The sequence below is a fragment of the Gadus macrocephalus genome, chromosome 3 (genome assembly GCF_031168955.1).
Source record: "Gadus macrocephalus chromosome 3, ASM3116895v1".
Classification (NCBI taxonomy): domain Eukaryota; kingdom Metazoa; phylum Chordata; class Actinopteri; order Gadiformes; family Gadidae; genus Gadus; species Gadus macrocephalus.
In genome coordinates, this window is record NC_082384.1 from 22,053,124 (window position 1) to 22,072,602 (window position 19,479).

Genomic DNA, 19,479 nt, shown 5'->3' on the forward strand with positions numbered 1-19,479 from the left:
GTTTGGAGTGTTTATTGGAAACCGCCGGGCTATTTTTAGCCCTGCTGAAGGATGGAGATGACAGGAGACGGGAGATTCAGGGCCAAACTTTCACACTTCACAGACGGAGACAGACATGAGTGTGAGTGCGCCCACACGTTCGCAGACACAAAAAGGGCCACACTTTGTCCACCCCGCCTCCGTCTACTGGCGGTACCTCGCTGAGGAGATCAGAGACAGTGCACTATATCCGACTGAGTCTCGATGGATACGGTGCGAGGCGTTATGTAAATAACAACCCCTCCTTTGGACTATGAATATTGTGTTCATTTATCGCGGCGCGAAATCAAAATCAGCCAGCCAAGACACGAGTGTGATTATCCCCAGAAATGTTTCATCACCTAAAAACTAATTATGCAATTTGCAGTTTTCAGTATGTGCTTCACTCTAGTCCCCTAGATTAGAATAGGGGTCTAGAGTGAGAGTGATTCTGTGAGTGAGTGAGCACCTGTTTGAGTCAGTCTGTGAGTGGGTGAGCACTTGTCTGAGTGTTGAGTGAGTCTGTGAGTGAGTGATTCTGTGGGTGAGTGAGTCTGAGTGAGTGGGCGTCTGTTTGAGAGTGAGGGAGTCTGTGAATTAGTGAGTATTAACACCTGTTTGAATGTTGAGTGAGTCTGTGAGTGAGTGAGTGAGTGAGTGAGTGAGTGAGTGAGTGAGTGAGTGAGTGAGTGAGTGAGTGAGTGAGTGAGTGAGTGAGTGAGTACCTGTTTCAGTGTGAGGGTCTGGTACTTCTCGAAGGCCTCCTGGGGCAGTGATCCCAGCTCCCGGATCTTCTTCATGCACTCCTCCTTCTTCTTCAGCAGCATGCCCTGTCGATTGGTCATCTTCTCCAGCTCCTTGGTGTCGTGGTTGATGGCGTCGTTCTGCTCCTTCTCGACGCTCTTCCAGCGGTCCATGTTCTTCAGGTGGTCCTTGATCTCCACCTCGTTCTTGTCCACCAAAACATCCAGATCTGAGTTGGAGTCGGATGGGATTGGGTTAGCAAGAGGCCGGTATATATGAAGAAAGGTCTGCGTCATGGAAGTGGAGGAACGTTTTACTTGACATTGCAAATAAAGCGTTGAAAAGCTGAAACTAACATGATTATTAACTATGAGATAATCTTGTTAATAGAGCCTCAGGGGGATGAATGCAGACATTGAGACATGAACTTTCAGTGCTTCTGATAATCAACACCAAGTCTGGCTAGTCACACATTTTTTTGTTTGATTTTGCTAGTCATTTCTGCCATTTAATTAAAAGCCTATCTGTACCAATATCAGTTTGATTCCTTTGGCTTTATTCCTGGGTGTGAGGCAAAAAAAAAAAGAGAAGGATGAAAAGCAAAACGTCCGTCTATTTCGGTTTCAAAATAAGAGACGTGTGTGTGTGCGTGTGCGTGTGCGATCCAAGTGCGTAGATGCTGACGCAGATGATAGATCTGGTCTCAGAACGCTTAACCCCGATGTGCGTCGATCCTGAGCTATCCTTGAACCTGAGCTATTCCGTCGCTTCCTGTCCCTGCGCTCTTCTGAGTCACTGTGGACGAACAAAGCCCTCTCCCGCATGACTGCACGGTGGGTGTGCCCCCCCCCCCCCATACCTTCGGACCGGGCCAGGGTGTCTTTCACGCGTTTGTTGATGCCGTCAAGCTCGGAGGTGGTGGCCGTGAGGACCGTCCCTCCCTCGGTTTCACGCAGCTCGTTCAGCTCCTGTGGCGAGACACAAGAGGCGACATTAAGAGAGGCAGAGGGTACAGGCTTAAGAGGACAGCAGTGTGCAGTCCCACGGTGCAGGCGTCAGAGTCGCACATAGCTAGAGAAGGATCCGTCCAAGCTTTGGAAGAATCTTTATTGGAGTTCGATTTGAGGCGTCACATTTTTTTTCAATCTTGAATTATAATGTCTAATTATTCCAATTATATCTGAATGATATTTACTTATACCAGGGTGTGGGTTACAAGTGTGATATTTGAAGGACACTCGATGATGTGTATCCCCTCCATACCTGCTCCACTTGGTCCAGACGTTTCCTCAAGTTCTCGTTGAGGTAGGTCTCCACCCGGGTCATGATTCCCTCCAGCTTAATCCTCTCATTGAGCAGCTGCCTGTTGTCCTGTAGTCACAAACACACAGCACTTTGTTTCAACGGGCTGGGGAAACCAGTAGTTCCATGTGGCTCACTAAAGCGTTCGTTCTGCCCTTGTTGAACACACGCACATACACACACGCATAGGGCCGTGTGTAAGCAGTGTAGAAGGCCCTGTGTTTACCAATACTGCAGCACGAGGCATCAGAAGCACCGTGTCAAGGGAGGACAGTTACATAAGGTTTGCTTGTTGAGGACTTGCGGAGGAGCAAGCGAACAGAGGAGAAGCGAGAGAGAGAGGGTCGGAGGAGAGCTGTACTGTGGAGATCCCACGCACAGACCAGGCCACCAGCCATGGCTCTATCTTTAGTCTGCCCTTTACTCCTCTGTGTACATGAGGAGATGGTATTGTAGGCATTTTAGAGCGCCGCAAATAAATACGAATACAGAAGCCCTGAGGGTTTGGAGCGATGGAGTGGGCAGGAGGGTCTGTTGGAAGATGTAAACAGCATATCATGGGGAGAGGGGCCGTCGTGTTGGAAAATAACATTTGACTGTGTAGGAGGAGAGCAGCTGCCCTGCAGTACCCCGTTGACACCTATAGGGGGAAGCAGACGCCATCGCAAAGCTGATGCACAGCGCTGGAAATACAGCCCTGCTTGTTTTGCATCGGTTGCTCCAAATTAGGGCTGCTCGATTATGGAAAAAAAATAATCATAATCACGATTATTTTTGGTCAATATTGAAATCACGATTATTATTTTTGAGTTTGAGAACATGATGCATTTATTCAACCTGTCTCTCCCAAAAATACTTAGTAACTGAGAACTTTGAAATGTCGCCTTAAAAAAATTGACAAAATGGTCAAAAAGAAAATGTTCGAACCTAAAATAATATAAAAATACCGTTAAACTTCATTTTAGAGCCTCCATCCATTTTAGCTTTGATCATTATCAACACCCGGCTTCAAGTTGGGACATGCCTTTAACTCCTGTCTCACAAAGCTCTGGCCATACGCCAAGTGGAAAAACTAGGCCGGTGACTCCATTTCAAATGGAGTTTGAAATGGAAAATTTGTCATAGAATAATATAAAAGGCTTTGGAGGATTCATTCTTCCTAAGTAAGCCGGATACTGTAATTCCGCTGATAAATGTGCAAGGTGACATAAACGTCGGCTGAAGAAACAAAGGAAACTGGCTTTCAGTATTGGCTCAAACTCAAAAATTGAACTGAGAGGGTGACGTGAACGCTTTCTGCTACTCAGAATGCGGTAATTAACGACCCACAAAGGGGACTCTGCGTTCAATTGGGACTCTGCTTATTAATATAATTTGTACGGCGCATGACATTTGGTGGTAGCACTGTGCAGATGGATGTGTGGAGTAAATATGTGCAGGGACAAGACGGACAAGAACGGGCTGAAGTCAGTCACGGCTATCTTCTCCCCCCATGCCTACCTGCTGAAGCTGTCGGATCTCGTCGTTCAGGTCGTCCACACGCCGCTGGTCCTCCAGGGTGAGCTGGGAGAGCAGGTCTGTCCCCAGCTCGGCCTTCAGGGACTCCCGGGTGGACTCCATAGCGTGCAGGCTGGCCTCCAGACTCTGGAGACTGCGTTGCTGCCAGGGGACATCGCCAGGGGGGAGAGGGTTAGAGAGCAGCTTACAGGGTTGGATTTCAACCATGGATGACTTTTGAGGCGCATAATACATGTTTAACAAATATTAAGAGAAGTAACTTTAATCATAGTTGAACAGTATTTGTTTTGTGAAAATGTGATGATATAGATTTAAAACGCTTATTTTAATATTTTTTATTCGTACCCAAGGGGGATTTTCGGTGGCACGTAGAATAGAACATTTAACAATCAACACAAACATCAGCATTTTCAGTGTTGTGACCGAAAGCCATACAATAGTGCGAAAACTTTCATACAAAAACCTTAATTTAATAATTAGCTATGCATTTAATACGGTCAACACCACTGAGTATTGATCGTCTGATCGCTACGCTCCCCACCGTGACCGCCAGCGAAGCCACGTGTCGCATTACCTTGGGCATGTAGGTCTTCTCGGACTGTTGCCTCTTCTCCTTGAGCATCTTCATCTCTGACAGGATGCTGTCCCGGGACGCCTTGAACTTTCTCTGCTGGGTCTCGATCTGCTGCATCTGGTTCATCAGCTGGTCGATCTCGTTGTTGATACGTGCAGGGGGACGTTAAGGAAGCTAGATGGCTGAGGGATGAGCTGGAGGATTGCTCACGGCCCACTGGGTTGATGAAGTGCCTTGTATGCCAATAGCAGTGCTGATGATGCTCATGAAACCCCTTGTTCACTATGAGCTTAATACCGGGTAGTGCGTGTTGAACTTGAAAACAACTGCAGTATGAATCATTGCACACCATTAGCCCTGTTGAGTTTCGGTTGCCATTGATCACTTGGTGCAAACTCTGCCTGAACTCAACTTGATATAAAATCCATTACTAACATTGTCGCCATTACTAACCTTTCCAGAAGATGCAACAATAACTTTACCCACCTATCCATTTTCACAATTATCATCCATGCATAGTCTCTGACTTTTTACTAATCTCTTTAAGACATGTCATGCTAATTTTGAATTAAAGCAGTTATGGGCAAGATTTTAAAGTTTTGAAGGGAGAGTGAGCAGAAAAGAGCAAGATGTGGAAAGTAAACAACCCAAAAAATGTCACCTCCCTATCTGCTCCCCCCCTCACTACATTTGTCAATCATTGAGAAGGGTAGCCTTTCACTCACCTGTGATTAACAGGCCAGGTGGATTCCTCGAACCAATCAGAGAGAAGTTGCTCTGATTGGTCAGTAATGAGGTGGGTCAGAGAGCTGTTCTGAAATCTAAATTTGCTCATACAGTGTAAGGCAGATTTTACTGGAATTCAGAGCCAATTTCAGACACTAACGGCTGACGGATGGCTTTGCCATTTCTCGCTAATTACATTCAGAGAATAGCTCTTAATCTTGACTACAGCACCTTTACATGCCGTATATGGGAGCCTGGTATTTCCATTTAACTGAGACATCACCAGTGGCAAGGGAACCTGAAGTGGCAGCATGTCAGCGTATTATGGCAGTGAACTACGAGGGGAATTCTCGGCAGCCATGCAATTGGGATTAATGATGATTAATGGTTGTTTACAGGAAGAATCAATAGTAAATCAGCGCGGGGATAATGCGATTTGACTCCCTCTGTCAACGTTATGACATTAAGACATTAGGGAGAGCTGCACGCACAGATTAAGCGGATCTCACATGCAGGCTTATTGATTCCTTGGGACAAATGAGAAGCTGGAGCGGACTGCTCCGGCGAGCTTTTGAGATTTAGCAGGTCTCAAGATACACTATTCAATCAATTAATCAGTGGTTGTATTGATTTGATGATGCAAGTGGTGACAGGAATGGCCTTGATGGGGTAGAGCAGCCAGGGGAGATGAAAAGGCTCTTGGCTGAATTCCCTGGATTAAACAAATCATATATCTTTAAGAATCTCAATTTCTCTGACCACTACTTGATGAGAAAGGTAAACAAGGATGAATCCAATTCAAACAAATCAAAATGTAATTGAGCAATTGCACAAAAAGAGCATTGCGAGCATTGTGAAAAAATCCATACAAATGCAACAGACTTTCCCTGTGTTTCTCTAGGTACCGTTTCAACAACCCATGAATATATGGAACATTTGGCCATCGTTTTGGATACAGATAAGACTAATCGGGATCCGAAACAAAAGCACCTGGTGCCCATTTTTCCAGCCTCATGGTAACCAGCAAGCAACTGGTGCATCGGTCTCCCCAACAGCGGTATCTAAAGCCGAAAGGTGAGGCACATGCACACAAACTCGCTTCATTTTCCGACGGATCTGTGCTCTGACTCACCGGCTAAATCACTGAAGGACCTTTGTCACTGGGAGCCAGCTGTCAGTTCTCATCCTGCCCACTCACAGACAACATCCAGTCATCACCAGGTGCGCCTACTGGCCAGCCAACCACCTGTCACGACGGCTGTGAGCCCCAGCGCACAAACAGGTGTGCGAAACATTTGATAAGAACGGAAGCGGTCTCCAAATACAATCCTGCGTAGGCCGCTCCCCGACCGCAGCCCGCCCGCGGCCGGGGCCTCAACCGCTGAGTCACGGCGGTGACCTTTTGCGAAGCATCACGTAGTACTAGTAATCATCCTGCGCCGGCCCCCGTTCACTAGCCTCAATGATATCAGCGCTGCACACTGGCCGGGGGGGGGGGGGGGGGGGGGACGCAGTATAAACAAGACGGGTTTCGTTGGCTTCTCATCTTTAGACACAGCATCGTTGTTTGCGTCAAAGAGAAATCCCGTGGGGTTTGAATGGTCGGGTTTTTGTTGTTGGTTTACTTTCTTCTTCTTGTTACCATGACAATATAATCTAATCAAAGCCCAGCTTCACTACCAGGTGGAACTACCGATGTTAAAGAGTGCATAAATTGAAAGAGCACAGGTCCACCTTGTTTCCCGACTCTCTTCAGAGATATTCAACAGGGATTTATTAATTTGCACGAGTGGAGGACGATTTCAGAAGGGGATTTGAAAACGTGTATTTCTGCAATGGACAGGATACTTAAGCTCGCCTTCCCAGTGGTAAAAGTTCTCGCGCTGCCTGAGTTTGTGTTCGTTGTTAATTAATGACACGCTCACAGACCCAAAGTCCAGCAACACCAGAGGTTGAAAACAAATACGAATCGAAATACTAAAATGCCCTGTTGACCCGCATATCCGTAGTCCGCCATCAGACTTTAGGTTATGTGGTTTAGGAGGTAGAGCGGATTGGCTGGTAACCTGAAGGTTGCTAGTTTGATCCCCTGCTCCTCATAGCTGAGTGTCCCTGAACAAGACACCTTATCCTAACTGCTCCCGACGAGCTGGCTGTCGCCCTGCATGGCTGACTCCGCTGTCGGTGTGTGAATGAGTGCATGAATGGGGGAACTTTAGGCAATATGGTACAGCGCTTGGAGTGGCCACTGGCTAGAAAACTGCTGTATAAATGCTGTCCATTTACCATTAATAATCTAAAGTCAGATTTGTGGGACGAGAAACTGAGCAACGGAACGATGCATATTTACTATAAGTCTGGAGAAGGGCAGTGAAAGGATATGTTCGATGTTCCTGCGCAAGTTCTCGTTCAGCTTGGCCTCCAGCTCGCCCAGCTCCTCCTCCGCCTTCCTCATGTCCTTCTGCAGCTCCAGGCGGGACTTCCTGGTGTCGTAGTATCCGCCTGTCAGAGCCCCGCGATGGCTCACCTGGTCGCCTGGGAGAGGAACATGAAGCACTCGTCGAGAGGCGGCGGGGGAGTTTTCCATGGATTGGAGATTAGGAGCCAAATAAAGTGAAACGTGGTCCGAACGAATGCCAAAACATTGATTCCATTAGTGGATTCAATTAGGGAAAGGTTGTGGCTACTGCTGCGTGAATTCCTGCTTATAATGTCCTCGCTTCTCTCAGCAGTGGAAAAAATTAACTTGGGCGCGGGTGATGTGACGAGCATTGGCACTTTTTCCGAGAAGCTTATGGCTAAACGATTAACTGAAGTGGTGATGAAGAACAACAGAATAAACCCATTGTTTTTTTTCTGAACGAGCTTCCTGCGCTCACCAGCTTCCGCAAGAGACTCAATACTCCCTCGTGCAGATTTCCCCTAGACTCTGTATAGCCACCCCCTTCCACCCAATATCATCCCACTGCAGACACAAATGGGCGTTCTCGTGTGGTGGGGGTTCCCCTATACGCAGACTGGAACGCCCCCTTCTTATTCTTCGTCGCCTTTCTCGCTGAACTGTATTAAAATGTCAAAGTGTACTACTCCGAAACCATGTAAATAGTGTTGTAAATAAACTTCCAAAGCTTTTCAAATCTTATTTGGAGAATTACTTCACATGGTGTGTCTTTTTACAATTTATTCATTACCAGCAATCGTAGTGTTGATCAGCAGTGAAATAGTCCGCCAAAGACGTTGACGTTGACGTTGTCACTTAGCCACCGAAGACGCTGGGGTTGACAAGTTACTGGACTACTACCCATGCAAGTGAACGGAGCGCTCCACGGCATTGAGAAGATCCGTGTAATAAAGGCCGATAATACATCTGTTTATGGCATAGATTTCTCCTCAGATTAGGCCAGTAAAGCAATGAGAAGAAAAACAAAAAAAACGCAAACACTCAATCAAAGGCCCGGCCCGACCCGGCTCAAAGATAGTGGTGGGAAATATCGGCGGGCCGGGTCGGGTCAGTCAAAACCCTCATTGTTTAACATGAATTGGTTAAAACAACCACTGTAGCATATTCAAACACAATTCAAATTGTGCAGAGAATTATTTCCATTGGTCATTCTGACCGGGGACATTTAGAATTTTCGGTCCTCCTCATTTTTTTTCCGGTCAATGACCGGTAATAGCCGGACAACGGAAACTCTGCTATTAACAGGCCTAACTTTCACCGTCAACACCGAACCCCTTCTTCTTCGCACGGCTGTCAACATCCGGAACATTCGTTAGTTAGATTTTCTCAAACAGAAGTTTCAAAATAAGATCTAGTAGTAAGTACGGGTAGCATAGAACTAACGTTAGCCAAGTGGGGGCTCCATGATTGCTAAATCTAATGAGAGAGGTAAAATTGCCATTAAGGAAGGAAAGTGTAGTATGCCTTGCGAGTTGCGACTGTGCTTCGCAGCCTTGCAAAACCCAGTATGCTTTTCGAAACACCTCGTGATTGGTCGATGAAACATTACCAGGAACGCCTAAAGGGCGTTCTTGTGTCATGACGGAAACGCCCAAGCCTGCAGCTGGACCCTTCTCCTTCCACCCCTCTTTAAGCACCTATTGCATGTTGTACGTCCTTGCACTTAAAAATAGCATCTTATCCTAGCCATCTATGTTGCATACAAGGAATGGGTTAACCTAGCAATTGTTGGTTCTTGGCACTGCCTTACTGTTCCGACCGGGATATATGGTTGTTTTCTTTCTTTTCTCATTCTTTCGTCAACATCGTCAAGTAACAGACAATACAACAGCTTGCCTGATGCATTTTAATTGTTTAACCCAACTATCCCTTTACCCCCCACCCGTTTCTCTTTCTTCTTCCAAAGCAACTTATCGCAAGTCGCTTTGGATAAAAGCGTCTGCTAAATGCGCTGAACGTCAGTGTCAATGTGAATGTCTTTCCATCAGGGAGCCCCGCTGCTTACCCTCCAGAGTGATGCAGTCCATGGTGAAGGCCCTGGCCAGCTGGGTGGACACCTCCATGCTGCGGCAGATCAGGGTCTTTCCAAACACGTGCTTGAAGGCCTTGTCATAAGGGGTGCTGTAGCGCAGCTTGCTGATCATAGGGATGGCATCCTAGTAACGGAACAAAGGACAGTTATGAACTCGTTCTCAGGGACGATATCTCCTCGATATCCACATTCACACTTCAGACAGCTCACTAGTGGCTCAAGACACTAGTGTGCTAACCTGGGTCGGTAATAACCAGGTTGGTGCTAACCAGGTCGGTACACCTTGTAGCGACCCAGGTTAGATTCCAACCTGTGGTCCGATGTGACATGTCATCAACCCATTTCCGGTCTCCATTGAGCATCTTCCATAAAGGCATGAAAGCACATAATATATCTATATTTTAAATAAAATAAATAGAAAAAAAACCGATATCCATCGGGGGGTGTGTGTGTGTGTGTGTGTGTGTGTGTGTGTGTGTGTGTGTGTGTGTGTGTGTGTGTGTGTGTGTGTGTGTATAGTATACACCAATTATTATTGCGTCACATTGTTTGTTTTCATTTAGCTGAAATGATTTCCAGCTCCCAGGTTTTTGACAAGCCTCTTTCCAAGTTGAGCCTCCTAGATGCATTACATCTGAAGGCATTCCCATGGAGAGGACTGGCGCTCCTTACGTTGGTCTCAGGATAGGCGGTGTCCCTGACGTCCAGCTTGGTGAGGGGCAGGAAGGTCACCTCTCCGGGCAGGTTCATCTTGTTGAACTCCATCAGGATCTTGGTGCTGACCTCATCCGTCTCCACAATGTGGTAGAACAACCTGGAAGACATGGGAATGACGGATGCTTGGATTAGCCAGAGTCCCCAACTGCTATAGAGGTCGAGTCAGGGACCGTTGACATTCAAGATCGTCCGAAACCGCACCATTGATAAAGAATGAAAAGGCAAACGTACGCAGGCGCCTTTGAATGATGTGTTTCTGTTGTTCCAATTTGATGATTTATTATGAATGAATACTGAGGATAATATATGATTTTGCGAGTGACAGATTGAAGAGCGAAATAAATAAATAAATATATATATATATATTAGTGCTGTCAAGCGATTCAAATATTTAATCGCAATTTTTTTTCTATTCTAAATATCCCTTTATTTCGTGCTGCTAGCCTTTTAGTGAGATCAGAGTGTTGAGAAGGACAATAATAAAATATATTTGGTAAGACGGATATAAGAGAGACCCGCAGTGAATTCAACCCGGTCCACTTGACATCGGGTAGGTGCATGACGGTGGTAGGCCTACCGTAAAACTTCAATAGCCCAGGCTTTTATTTGTTTCAATCACTGAACTTTCGAACAAAACTCTTGCTCAGCAAAGATGGCAAATACTATAACATATATTTTTTAAACCAGTATGAATATTCCTACCGTACGTAGGCCTATACACATTACCAGGCTATCGAACAGCGCCCACACACACACACACACACACACACACACACACGCGTGTTAATTTTGTCAGCTATTTTAGATTTAGTCTTAGTCTTTTGACGAAAATGCTTATTAGATTTAGTCACATTTTAGTAATTGTTTTCCTTTGTAGTTTTAGTCTAGTTTTAGTCGACGAAAAGTCCTTACATTTTAGTCAACTTTTAGTCATTACTTTTAGTCAAAATGTTTTCTTTTTAAACTAGTTCAATGAGGCTAACCATATATATATGGACACCTGCTAAGTTGTTCCACCCAAATAGAGTACTAAAGTGAAAACGTTACGTTGTCCTGGCAACCGGATTTTCAGTTCTAAACAACCGAACGAGAGATGGCGTTCTCCATTGCTTCCATGTGTTGTTTCTTTATAAATTAAAATAAATAAATTTCAAGAGGTGAAAATCACTACCAATCGAAACATGCGTTCATGCATTCCCCTGGGGTATTAAAAGGAAAAGTTTGTAAACGTTAGTTTAGTTATTTTTTTATATGAAGACAATCTATCCTCAATATTACTTACATCATTGGTAAAGCAAACTCACAAATCAATTCGCAAAAAAAGTGTTCCTTTTCTATAAAAGGTTCGTGTGGCATAGGATTTCCCCTTGTTAATTTGGTTTGTGTAGAACCGAAAATCGGTTGCTATGGAAACGTGACGTCACACTCGTCTGTTCAGCCTTCAAAACGATAGCTGGTAGATTGTGAAAAATGCATTAAACTGTAATCAGAAAACGCGGTTATATGCTATAGACCCTATAGTATCTTGGGTATAAAGGCTGGGACGAATTTCAAAGTCCACCTTATTTTGAAAGTACAGACCGTGGCGATTCCCATTGAAACGAATGGCGCGGTTATTTTCTTCAAAACGAGAGCCGGTAAATTGTGAAAAATGAATTAAACTGTAATCAGACAACGCGGTTATATGCTATAGACCCTAGAGTATCTGTGGAATAAAATCATGGAAGAATTTCGAATTATAAATATGTACAATGCATAACGTTAGCTCATAGCTGAGTGGACTATACCTCCCGTTGCCAAGTCGTAGCTAAGGTCCGTCCTATTTACTGGAAGAGTTAACAGTTGCATAACAACCTTACGGGAGGTTAATGATTGGAAAATATCGTGCATTTTGAATGTCCAAATAGCACACCACTAACATTTTAGTCCTGTCTCGTCAACGAAAACAAAACGTACATTTCGTCAGTTTTTATTATCAAAGATCTATTTTTAGCTCGTCAACGTCTCGTCTTAGTCACGGAAAAAGGTCGTTGACAAACATTTTTCGTCATATTTTTCGTTAACGAAATTAACACTGACACACACAGTGGCGGAGTGGTAATCGCGAGAGTCGGGAGAATTCCCGATGGGCCGTTAACGTTTCGGGGCTGTCGGGCTGATTACTGCGGAATAACAATATTGCGTTTAGAAAAGTTCCTTGCAGCGCCGCCCGGCAGCCTGAGCTGTGCGCCCGCAACCTCACTCATTCAGCAGACGCAACGCCCACAAACTGTCAACGTCGCAACCAAGTTGATTTTGTCTAGAGGGGAGTAACTGAGCGCCCCCTCCCGAAGTGGTACAGCCCAGGTTGGCCTTGAACTCCGATTGGTCAGAAAGACGTAACTGCTAATGACAACATTGAACTCTCGTGCAGGCTCACTTTTAAGGAGTTTTTCACACGCTCCGTATCCTTGTATGCCACGACAAGTTTGTGAGGCGTGCTTGTTGATTTGTTTCCGGTGTAGCTAGATCCGGTATGGTGGTGTGGTTTTTCGAACGTGCCTAGTTGTTGCTAGACAGCAGGTGAAAGAACTACAATGTTTGCCAAGCCAAAAGAACGTTAATCGCGCGCTAAAAAAAAGTTAACGCCGTTAAAATTGGTTTGCGTTAACGCCGCTAATAACGCGTTAAATTGACAGCACTAATATATATATTATTTAAATCAGTCCCAAGCAACTGGACAGAGTTGAAGCTAGGGCCAGTGGGAGTGAATGTTCCGGTTTAGGTGCAGACAATAACAAAAAAAACTTGCCTGGTACCCGCGGTGACCTCAACACAGGTGTAGAAGGCCGGCTCACACTCAAAGTTGTTCATGACGATGCCATGGTAACCGGTGATGACGTGCTGGTTGATGCCCTTGCGACGGAAGTGCTCAAGGACCTTATTGATGCTGTCGATGCCGTTCAGGATGGCCTGGAGAGGAGGGGGGGGGGGGGGGGGGGGACCACAGAGAATGGAGCTCATCAATACAAAGTCTCTACCTGGTTTTAAGGTGTACTTTGTATTGCATTAACCGGACGTACCACTAGGGCTGCTCGATTATGGAAAAGAAAAAGCATAATCACGGTTACTTTGGACAATATTGAAATCACGATTAGCTTTGAGTTTAAAAACATGATGCATTTATTCAAGCCTCTCTCCAAAATAACACTATACAAAATACACAAATGTTTCTATGAATCATTTTAATGAAAAAAACATACCTCAATTTTTTTTTTCTTATATTAGTTTGGAGATCGTTTGACCCAAAAATTGAAATCACGATCTAAATTTGATCAATTGCACAGCGCTATGTACCGCTGATCATGTCGCGCCATATCTTGGCGCCTGCTAATATGCGTTTTCTATATGGAGGGGCCGAACAGAGTAGCCCCTGGAAGAACCTTTCTTTTACAATGATTCAGGGCACACAAATGACCATGGCTGGGCAGACATTTCCGAGCAAGCCTATTCTTATCGTGTCGTGCCAGCATAGGCCCCAGTGGACTCTCGCTAGAACAGAGTATGACTCAGATAGGACCCCGTCACGGAGTGAAACGAAATGCTGAACATCAATGTCCGGTGAGCTCCAAACTGCGTCCTTTCATCTCTCCCCAGCGTAATTCAGAAGTGATATTTGATTGATGTCTCCCCAGGAGAAACGGTGGCTGGACGACGCGGCGCAGAGAAGGGTGACTCATCTGCCAACGGATATGTAAATCTGACGAGCTAGAGGAGGTGGAGTGGTGGAGACAGACGAGTGACTCCATTTGATATTCCTCTTCAGACCGCTGGCCGTGCACGCTCATCGAGTCACAAACCAAGGTGATTCTACCTAGCCAGCGCTCCGGCGCACTTTTCCCCGGGGCTCAATTCATCTCAGTAACATGTCCTCAAGATAGACCACAGTTCTATTTATGCAAATGCCTAAAACGAGTTACACCGCACACGGAAATGAGAGCACGTGAAAATCCTGTCAAGTTTTCCTGTCAACCTGAGCAATGAAATGCGATCGGGGAATTCAGTCTTCTGATATTATGAATCTTTCCACCCTTACTGCCGTTGTAGCCACGGTACGATTACCCAGAAGAATGACGTGCTTTTTGGAAACAGCGGCTATGCATGTAGACGGGCTATGAAAGCAGACGTTATGTAACGGAGCCCCCAGACGCAGACAGACCTTGCCAGTAGCGGCTCTGAGGAGCTGCTGCTTCTTCTCCAGATCCTCGCGCTTTGCCGCCAGGGCCTGCTGTTCCGCGTTCTCCTCGCGCCACAGGTAGCTGGAGGGGACAGAGCACACGGTCACACACTGTTAAACGTATGTCAGCACAAGCCACCGTAGCACTAGCACTGGGGAGCCCCGGGAACATGCATCACCGCAGCAAATGCACGTGCAAAGGAAACGAGATTGCTGAAAATTGGATTTTTATTTTGAATTAATCAGGTATGAATTTAAATTTCGTGCTACTGCACACAAATGACTGAGTGCACCAGTGCCGCACTTGTATTTTTTAAATATATATATATATATATATATATATATATTTGCAGGTTTTGCAAGCATCTGACCTAATCTGCTACAGTACTTTATTAGCACCCTAAACAACAAGTTTGAATGATTTGTGTAGCCATCTTCAAAAGTGTCCAACAATGCTTTATCCTTTACAACTAAATCCTCTTCAACCATACCACTGTACACGGACCTTACAGAACACAGAAACTCTAAAAACGCATCCTAGCTTCAGGCAATGTGCTCAAGCCTCTGAAGGAAGGCATGGGGACATGCACATTAAAGTCTGTGCTCCACAATAGGACAAAAGGTTACCAGGCCTGGAGAGTACATGACTTTAAGAAAATGAACAGAGGAACCTTTCATCGTAATCCTATGGGGCTGGCTGCCTCATCTGAATGGACTGACGTACATTGAGGGAAAGGGATGGTTGATATGGCACTGACGTTATTCTGACTATGTGGAGGAGGATGGGTAAGAAGGAAAAGGCTTGGCTTACTTTCTTTCGCTCTGCAGTTCATCCTTCTTGTTCTTCACTTCGTAGTACTTCTTGTCCAGTTCCTCCACACGGGTCTTCACCTCGTTGAGATCTTGATCAAGTTTCTGCAGACGCAAGATCAGACATGCACAGTTTGATTCTGCTGCTTCTTCTGCTTGTAAAGGGGAACCCATTTTAACAGTGATATTCAAAAACTAATTTGTCGCGGTACATTTTCAAAATCGGTTTTAATTCGGATATCCTAGTAAAAACATTTGCTTTTACTAGGATATCATGGTAAATGTGACGACAAATAGTCGTGTTATCCTTGAATGGGCCGTGTTTAAGATGTAATAGCTATAATTTGAACGCAACACGAACACAGGTGCTTGAGAGCAACCCTTTTCAATGGCGGAGAAATGGGATGGGCTGTGTTTTCTATGGGTTGTTTATTCTTCAAATTGGAGCGACTCGCACATCCAAACATGGAGTGCTTTTCAGTCATATTCAAAACCTTTTAATCTTTGATCTATTTCAGAGTGAGGAGGAGAGGAGACTGAGTAGGAAGAGGAGTGTTGTTGATATGAATCACTACTGACGTTGTACTGCTCCAGATTCTTCTCCTTGTTGGTCTCCGTGTCCTCCAGGTCTTTGTGGATGGCCGTGATCTGCCTCTTCTTGTCGTTGATCGCCTGGTCCAGGGATTTGAGCTCCTTCTTGATCCACTTGTCCCTCTCCTCCTTGGAGGTGAACTGGCTCCCGCGGCCCTGCTTGGCGTACAGGTCTGTCCTCTCCTGGGTTGCCTGGGCCAGTCTGGGGGGGGAAGGGGACAATGTCAATGGAGGCTGAGAGAAGCTTGGGTGCAAAGACCTTTTTAATGACGACTGCTTGGCATACAGGTCTGTCCTCTCCTGGGTTGCCTGGGCCAGTCTGGGGGGGGGAAGGGGACAATGTCAATGGAGGCTGAGAGAAGCTTGGGTGCAAAGACCTTTTTAATGACGACGTGTCTATTGTCCGTGTGTTAGGCCTGTGCGTGTGTGGTCCAGTCATTTACTGAAATAAGCAGTGAGAGGTTAGATAAAAGCACTATATAAATCCAAGGCCATTTACTGTTTAATAGCGTGCCGCTGTGCCAATCTTTGCAGATCCAATTACAGATCCATTTGCCAATGTTTAAAGAGACCTTTTCTCTTGTGGACATCAGGTCCGGTAACAATGTTTACCCATAATGTTGTATTGACAGAAATCCGGCCCGCCATTAGGTGTATTTGATTTATTGCAATGTATTTGAGGCGTGGACACTCTTTTGCAACCATATAGGTCCCTGCAGTAGGACTGCTGTGCAGCACAACACTGCAGTCCTGTTGACATCCCTCCGGTCTCACTCACTCCCAAGGTTATTCATTCCAAGTGGGCTGCGAATGAGTCATCTGGCACTAGGCGCTCAGGGGCGTGGGTGAGTCATCCCTACCTGGCAATGCCCCGTTCCTCCTTCTCCTTCACCATGTTGAACTTGGGCTCCGTCTCCTGCAGCTCCTTCTGCTTCTCCTCGATCTTCTCCAGCAGCTTCTGGCGCTCCTTCAGCAGACGTTTCTGGAGGGGAGGGATGAGCCAAGGATGGCTGGTCAGAGGATGGTTTTCTGGAAGTGTTTCAGGTAAACTCATGCAAGGTTTTCACCAGGCATGGAAAATGATTTCGCTTTCTGAAGAAGCTATTGATTTATGGAACTGAAAGGTTAATATTGTAGCATGCATTAAATACCTCACATAAATAGTTACTGTTGGTTCCAATGAGCTTTGTTGATTTAACACTAAACTATGATAGATCAATAAACAAATGGTGGAGAATTGGGGTGTGGGATAATTCGAGGAAAAAAAGAACAGGAGAAATTTTGGTAAATTAGCAAAATATACCAAAACATGTTTCTCCATAATAATAAGGCGCAGGTCCAATCAAATATTCACAAAAAATAATCACTCAACGAGCTACCGACAATACGGAATAGAGCCCGACCGATATATCGGTTGGCCGATTTGATCACAGATATATCGGAGTATGAGTTTGCCGATATGAAAACTTTGGAAATGCTGACGATTTATTTACATTATCACCTCTTTATGAATCCTCTACTGCGGTGGTTGAACCTCTAAACAGAGCACACATTGGTAAACACTCCCAACACTAACAGTTTTGTATCATGGTCTGTGTGAAGATTCGTAGCTCCTCCCCACTCAGATAATTGGTTCCTTTAGCTCTGGGTTTTAGGAAGTTGCTGTGGCCCGAAGCATTGCTGCAGTGTGAGCAGCAACCCCCAAGGAGCTGCACCACCCCCAGGATACCATGATACATAAATATAGATCAAGAATAAAGGCGGATATATCTATATTTTGATTATCGGCCGAAATATCGAAATCTGTAATTCTTTACTCACTAATATCGGCATCGGGCCCTAAAATCCAGTATCAGCCGGGCTCTCATTTTGATACATCTCCAAACACAAGGTCAAAGTCAGCCCTGTCATTTTGCTCTACAAGTACATTTCACAGTAAGCCGTTCTCCTTCTGAATTTGCACACATTATCCCAGCAGGCTGAGTTTTAAGATGCTGGTAGAGCTGAGTCATAAAAAGGAGGCGGCGGCAACCTTACGTATACCCTTAATAAGCACTGTTCAACCTCATTCACCGTCCACCATATGAGCTTTGGTAGAAACACTATGACGCGCGTCTACCCTCACCGTCCGTTGCCCTGCTCTTAGAGACCCTAGCTGCCCACGTCAGCACGGCCCAGGTGGGCCCCAGCTCAACAGGCAGCAGGCAGGCCGCTCATCACAGTCCACATACAGGCAGAGCCAGTACACCATAATGATGTACGATTCATCCTGCTTCCACACACACCAACACACCCATGTTCACGCGCACACACCCACACAAACACGCTCACACCGATGCACACACACACACACACCCATGCTCACACACACACACCCATGCTTACACACACACACACACCATATGGAGGAAGCGCCATGCCAACTCTGAAATCCGCCAGCATGATGCATGGAGGAGAGCACATTTGCACATGAGCGTTCAACCTGTAATTTGGTGTAAACAAGTTGCAAATATGTCTAAGGGTCGGTCTCATTAATTATGTTATTATACAAGATTTGAGGGAACATTATCTAACTTCAGCTCAACAAGGCCGAGGGCACAAGAACAAAACCCTCTCCAAAAGGGAGAGCGAAGCGAAGGTAACGAGGCAGTGAAAGAAGAGTAGCTGGGGCGTCGCCAGTGCGGCGTCACGTGGGCCCTAGTGACGCAGACGGAGGCTCCCGTACCCTTTGCTCGCTGTTGCCTGCTGCCTCGTCCTGCAGGTCCTTGGTCTTCAGCTCCAGCTTGGTCCTCTGCTTGATCTGCTCCTGGCGCTCGGCCCCCAGCTGCTCCCGCTCCTCCCTCATGGCGGAGATCTTGGACTTGAGCTCGCGCACCACGCGCTCCGTCTCCTAGGGTTAGAAGAGCAACAGAAGGCTGATGGTCAGACGACGGGACGGTGAGGTCGGGTCATCCGGTTCTGCCGCTCAGTGGATGCAGACGTGGAATGCTTGGACATAAGGAGGTTTGGGCCGAAGAGCTAGAGGGAACACTTGAAGTGCCTGAAGGGAAGAAGGCCGTTTATATTGTGCTCAGTGTAACCACGGGTCATTCTGAACAAGGAAATTCTTGGGACAGGACAGCAAAAACTTGCTGCCCTGTCCCAAGACAGTTCTCTTTGCAAGAACTCTGCAAAGAAAATGTCAGAAATAACAGTAGCAGTGAATAAATATACATTTGATTCGCTCCATTATCGAATCTTACTTTTTTCTAAACCCAATATGATTCCTATTGAAGGAAGTGGGGAGAGGGTGAATCGTTCCTTACCTCCACTTTGTCCCGTGCGTCTTGCTGGGCGTCCCGCAGTTGTCTAGATTTGTCTCCACACGTCTCCCTCTTGCTGGACAACTGAAGGAACACAAAAGGAGATGAACACAAAGAAATCACACTGACTATCTGTGTCATTGTGTCATGTCTAGCTAGGTGGCAAAAAGATGACTGAATCATAATACAATCAAATGACTTGATTATCATCACTAGACTGGTCACTGTAGCCGATATTGCAGCCTAGCACAAAAAAAACGAATAAGGTTAACTTCCAACAATCCTGTATACATTAACATGCAATAATAGTTTTATGAAAGTAGGATGATTTGAAAGAGCTGTGCATGTTGACCTTCAGTCTTGATTTAGATGCAATGTATTTTATGCGATTTATTTCCAATCCATGGCAAAAACCTAACCGAGTGGGTTGAGTTCATTGTGCCTTCTTGTAAAACTAAATAAAAAAAT

At 45.6% G+C, this 19,479-nt stretch overlaps 1 protein-coding gene across 1 annotated transcript in view; it reads right to left on the reverse strand.

Moving 5' to 3' along the window:
* smc3 (structural maintenance of chromosomes 3) overlaps positions 1 to 19,479 on the reverse strand; it is a 30,346-nt gene that overhangs the window by 6,620 nt on the left and 4,247 nt on the right. Inside the window, exons 10-24 of the mRNA XM_060046463.1 lie at positions 19,015 to 19,095; positions 18,435 to 18,599; positions 16,570 to 16,691; positions 15,698 to 15,911; positions 15,120 to 15,223; positions 14,291 to 14,390; positions 12,884 to 13,044; positions 10,048 to 10,189; positions 9,349 to 9,499; positions 7,265 to 7,417; positions 4,157 to 4,308; positions 3,565 to 3,723; positions 2,026 to 2,133; positions 1,622 to 1,730; positions 744 to 991 (exon numbers count right to left, since the gene is read on the reverse strand). Of these exons, the coding sequence (XP_059902446.1) occupies positions 744 to 991; positions 1,622 to 1,730; positions 2,026 to 2,133; positions 3,565 to 3,723; positions 4,157 to 4,308; positions 7,265 to 7,417; positions 9,349 to 9,499; positions 10,048 to 10,189; positions 12,884 to 13,044; positions 14,291 to 14,390; positions 15,120 to 15,223; positions 15,698 to 15,911; positions 16,570 to 16,691; positions 18,435 to 18,599; positions 19,015 to 19,095 (2,169 nt within the window). The remainder of the gene's footprint in view (positions 1 to 743; positions 992 to 1,621; positions 1,731 to 2,025; positions 2,134 to 3,564; positions 3,724 to 4,156; positions 4,309 to 7,264; positions 7,418 to 9,348; positions 9,500 to 10,047; positions 10,190 to 12,883; positions 13,045 to 14,290; positions 14,391 to 15,119; positions 15,224 to 15,697; positions 15,912 to 16,569; positions 16,692 to 18,434; positions 18,600 to 19,014; positions 19,096 to 19,479) is intronic.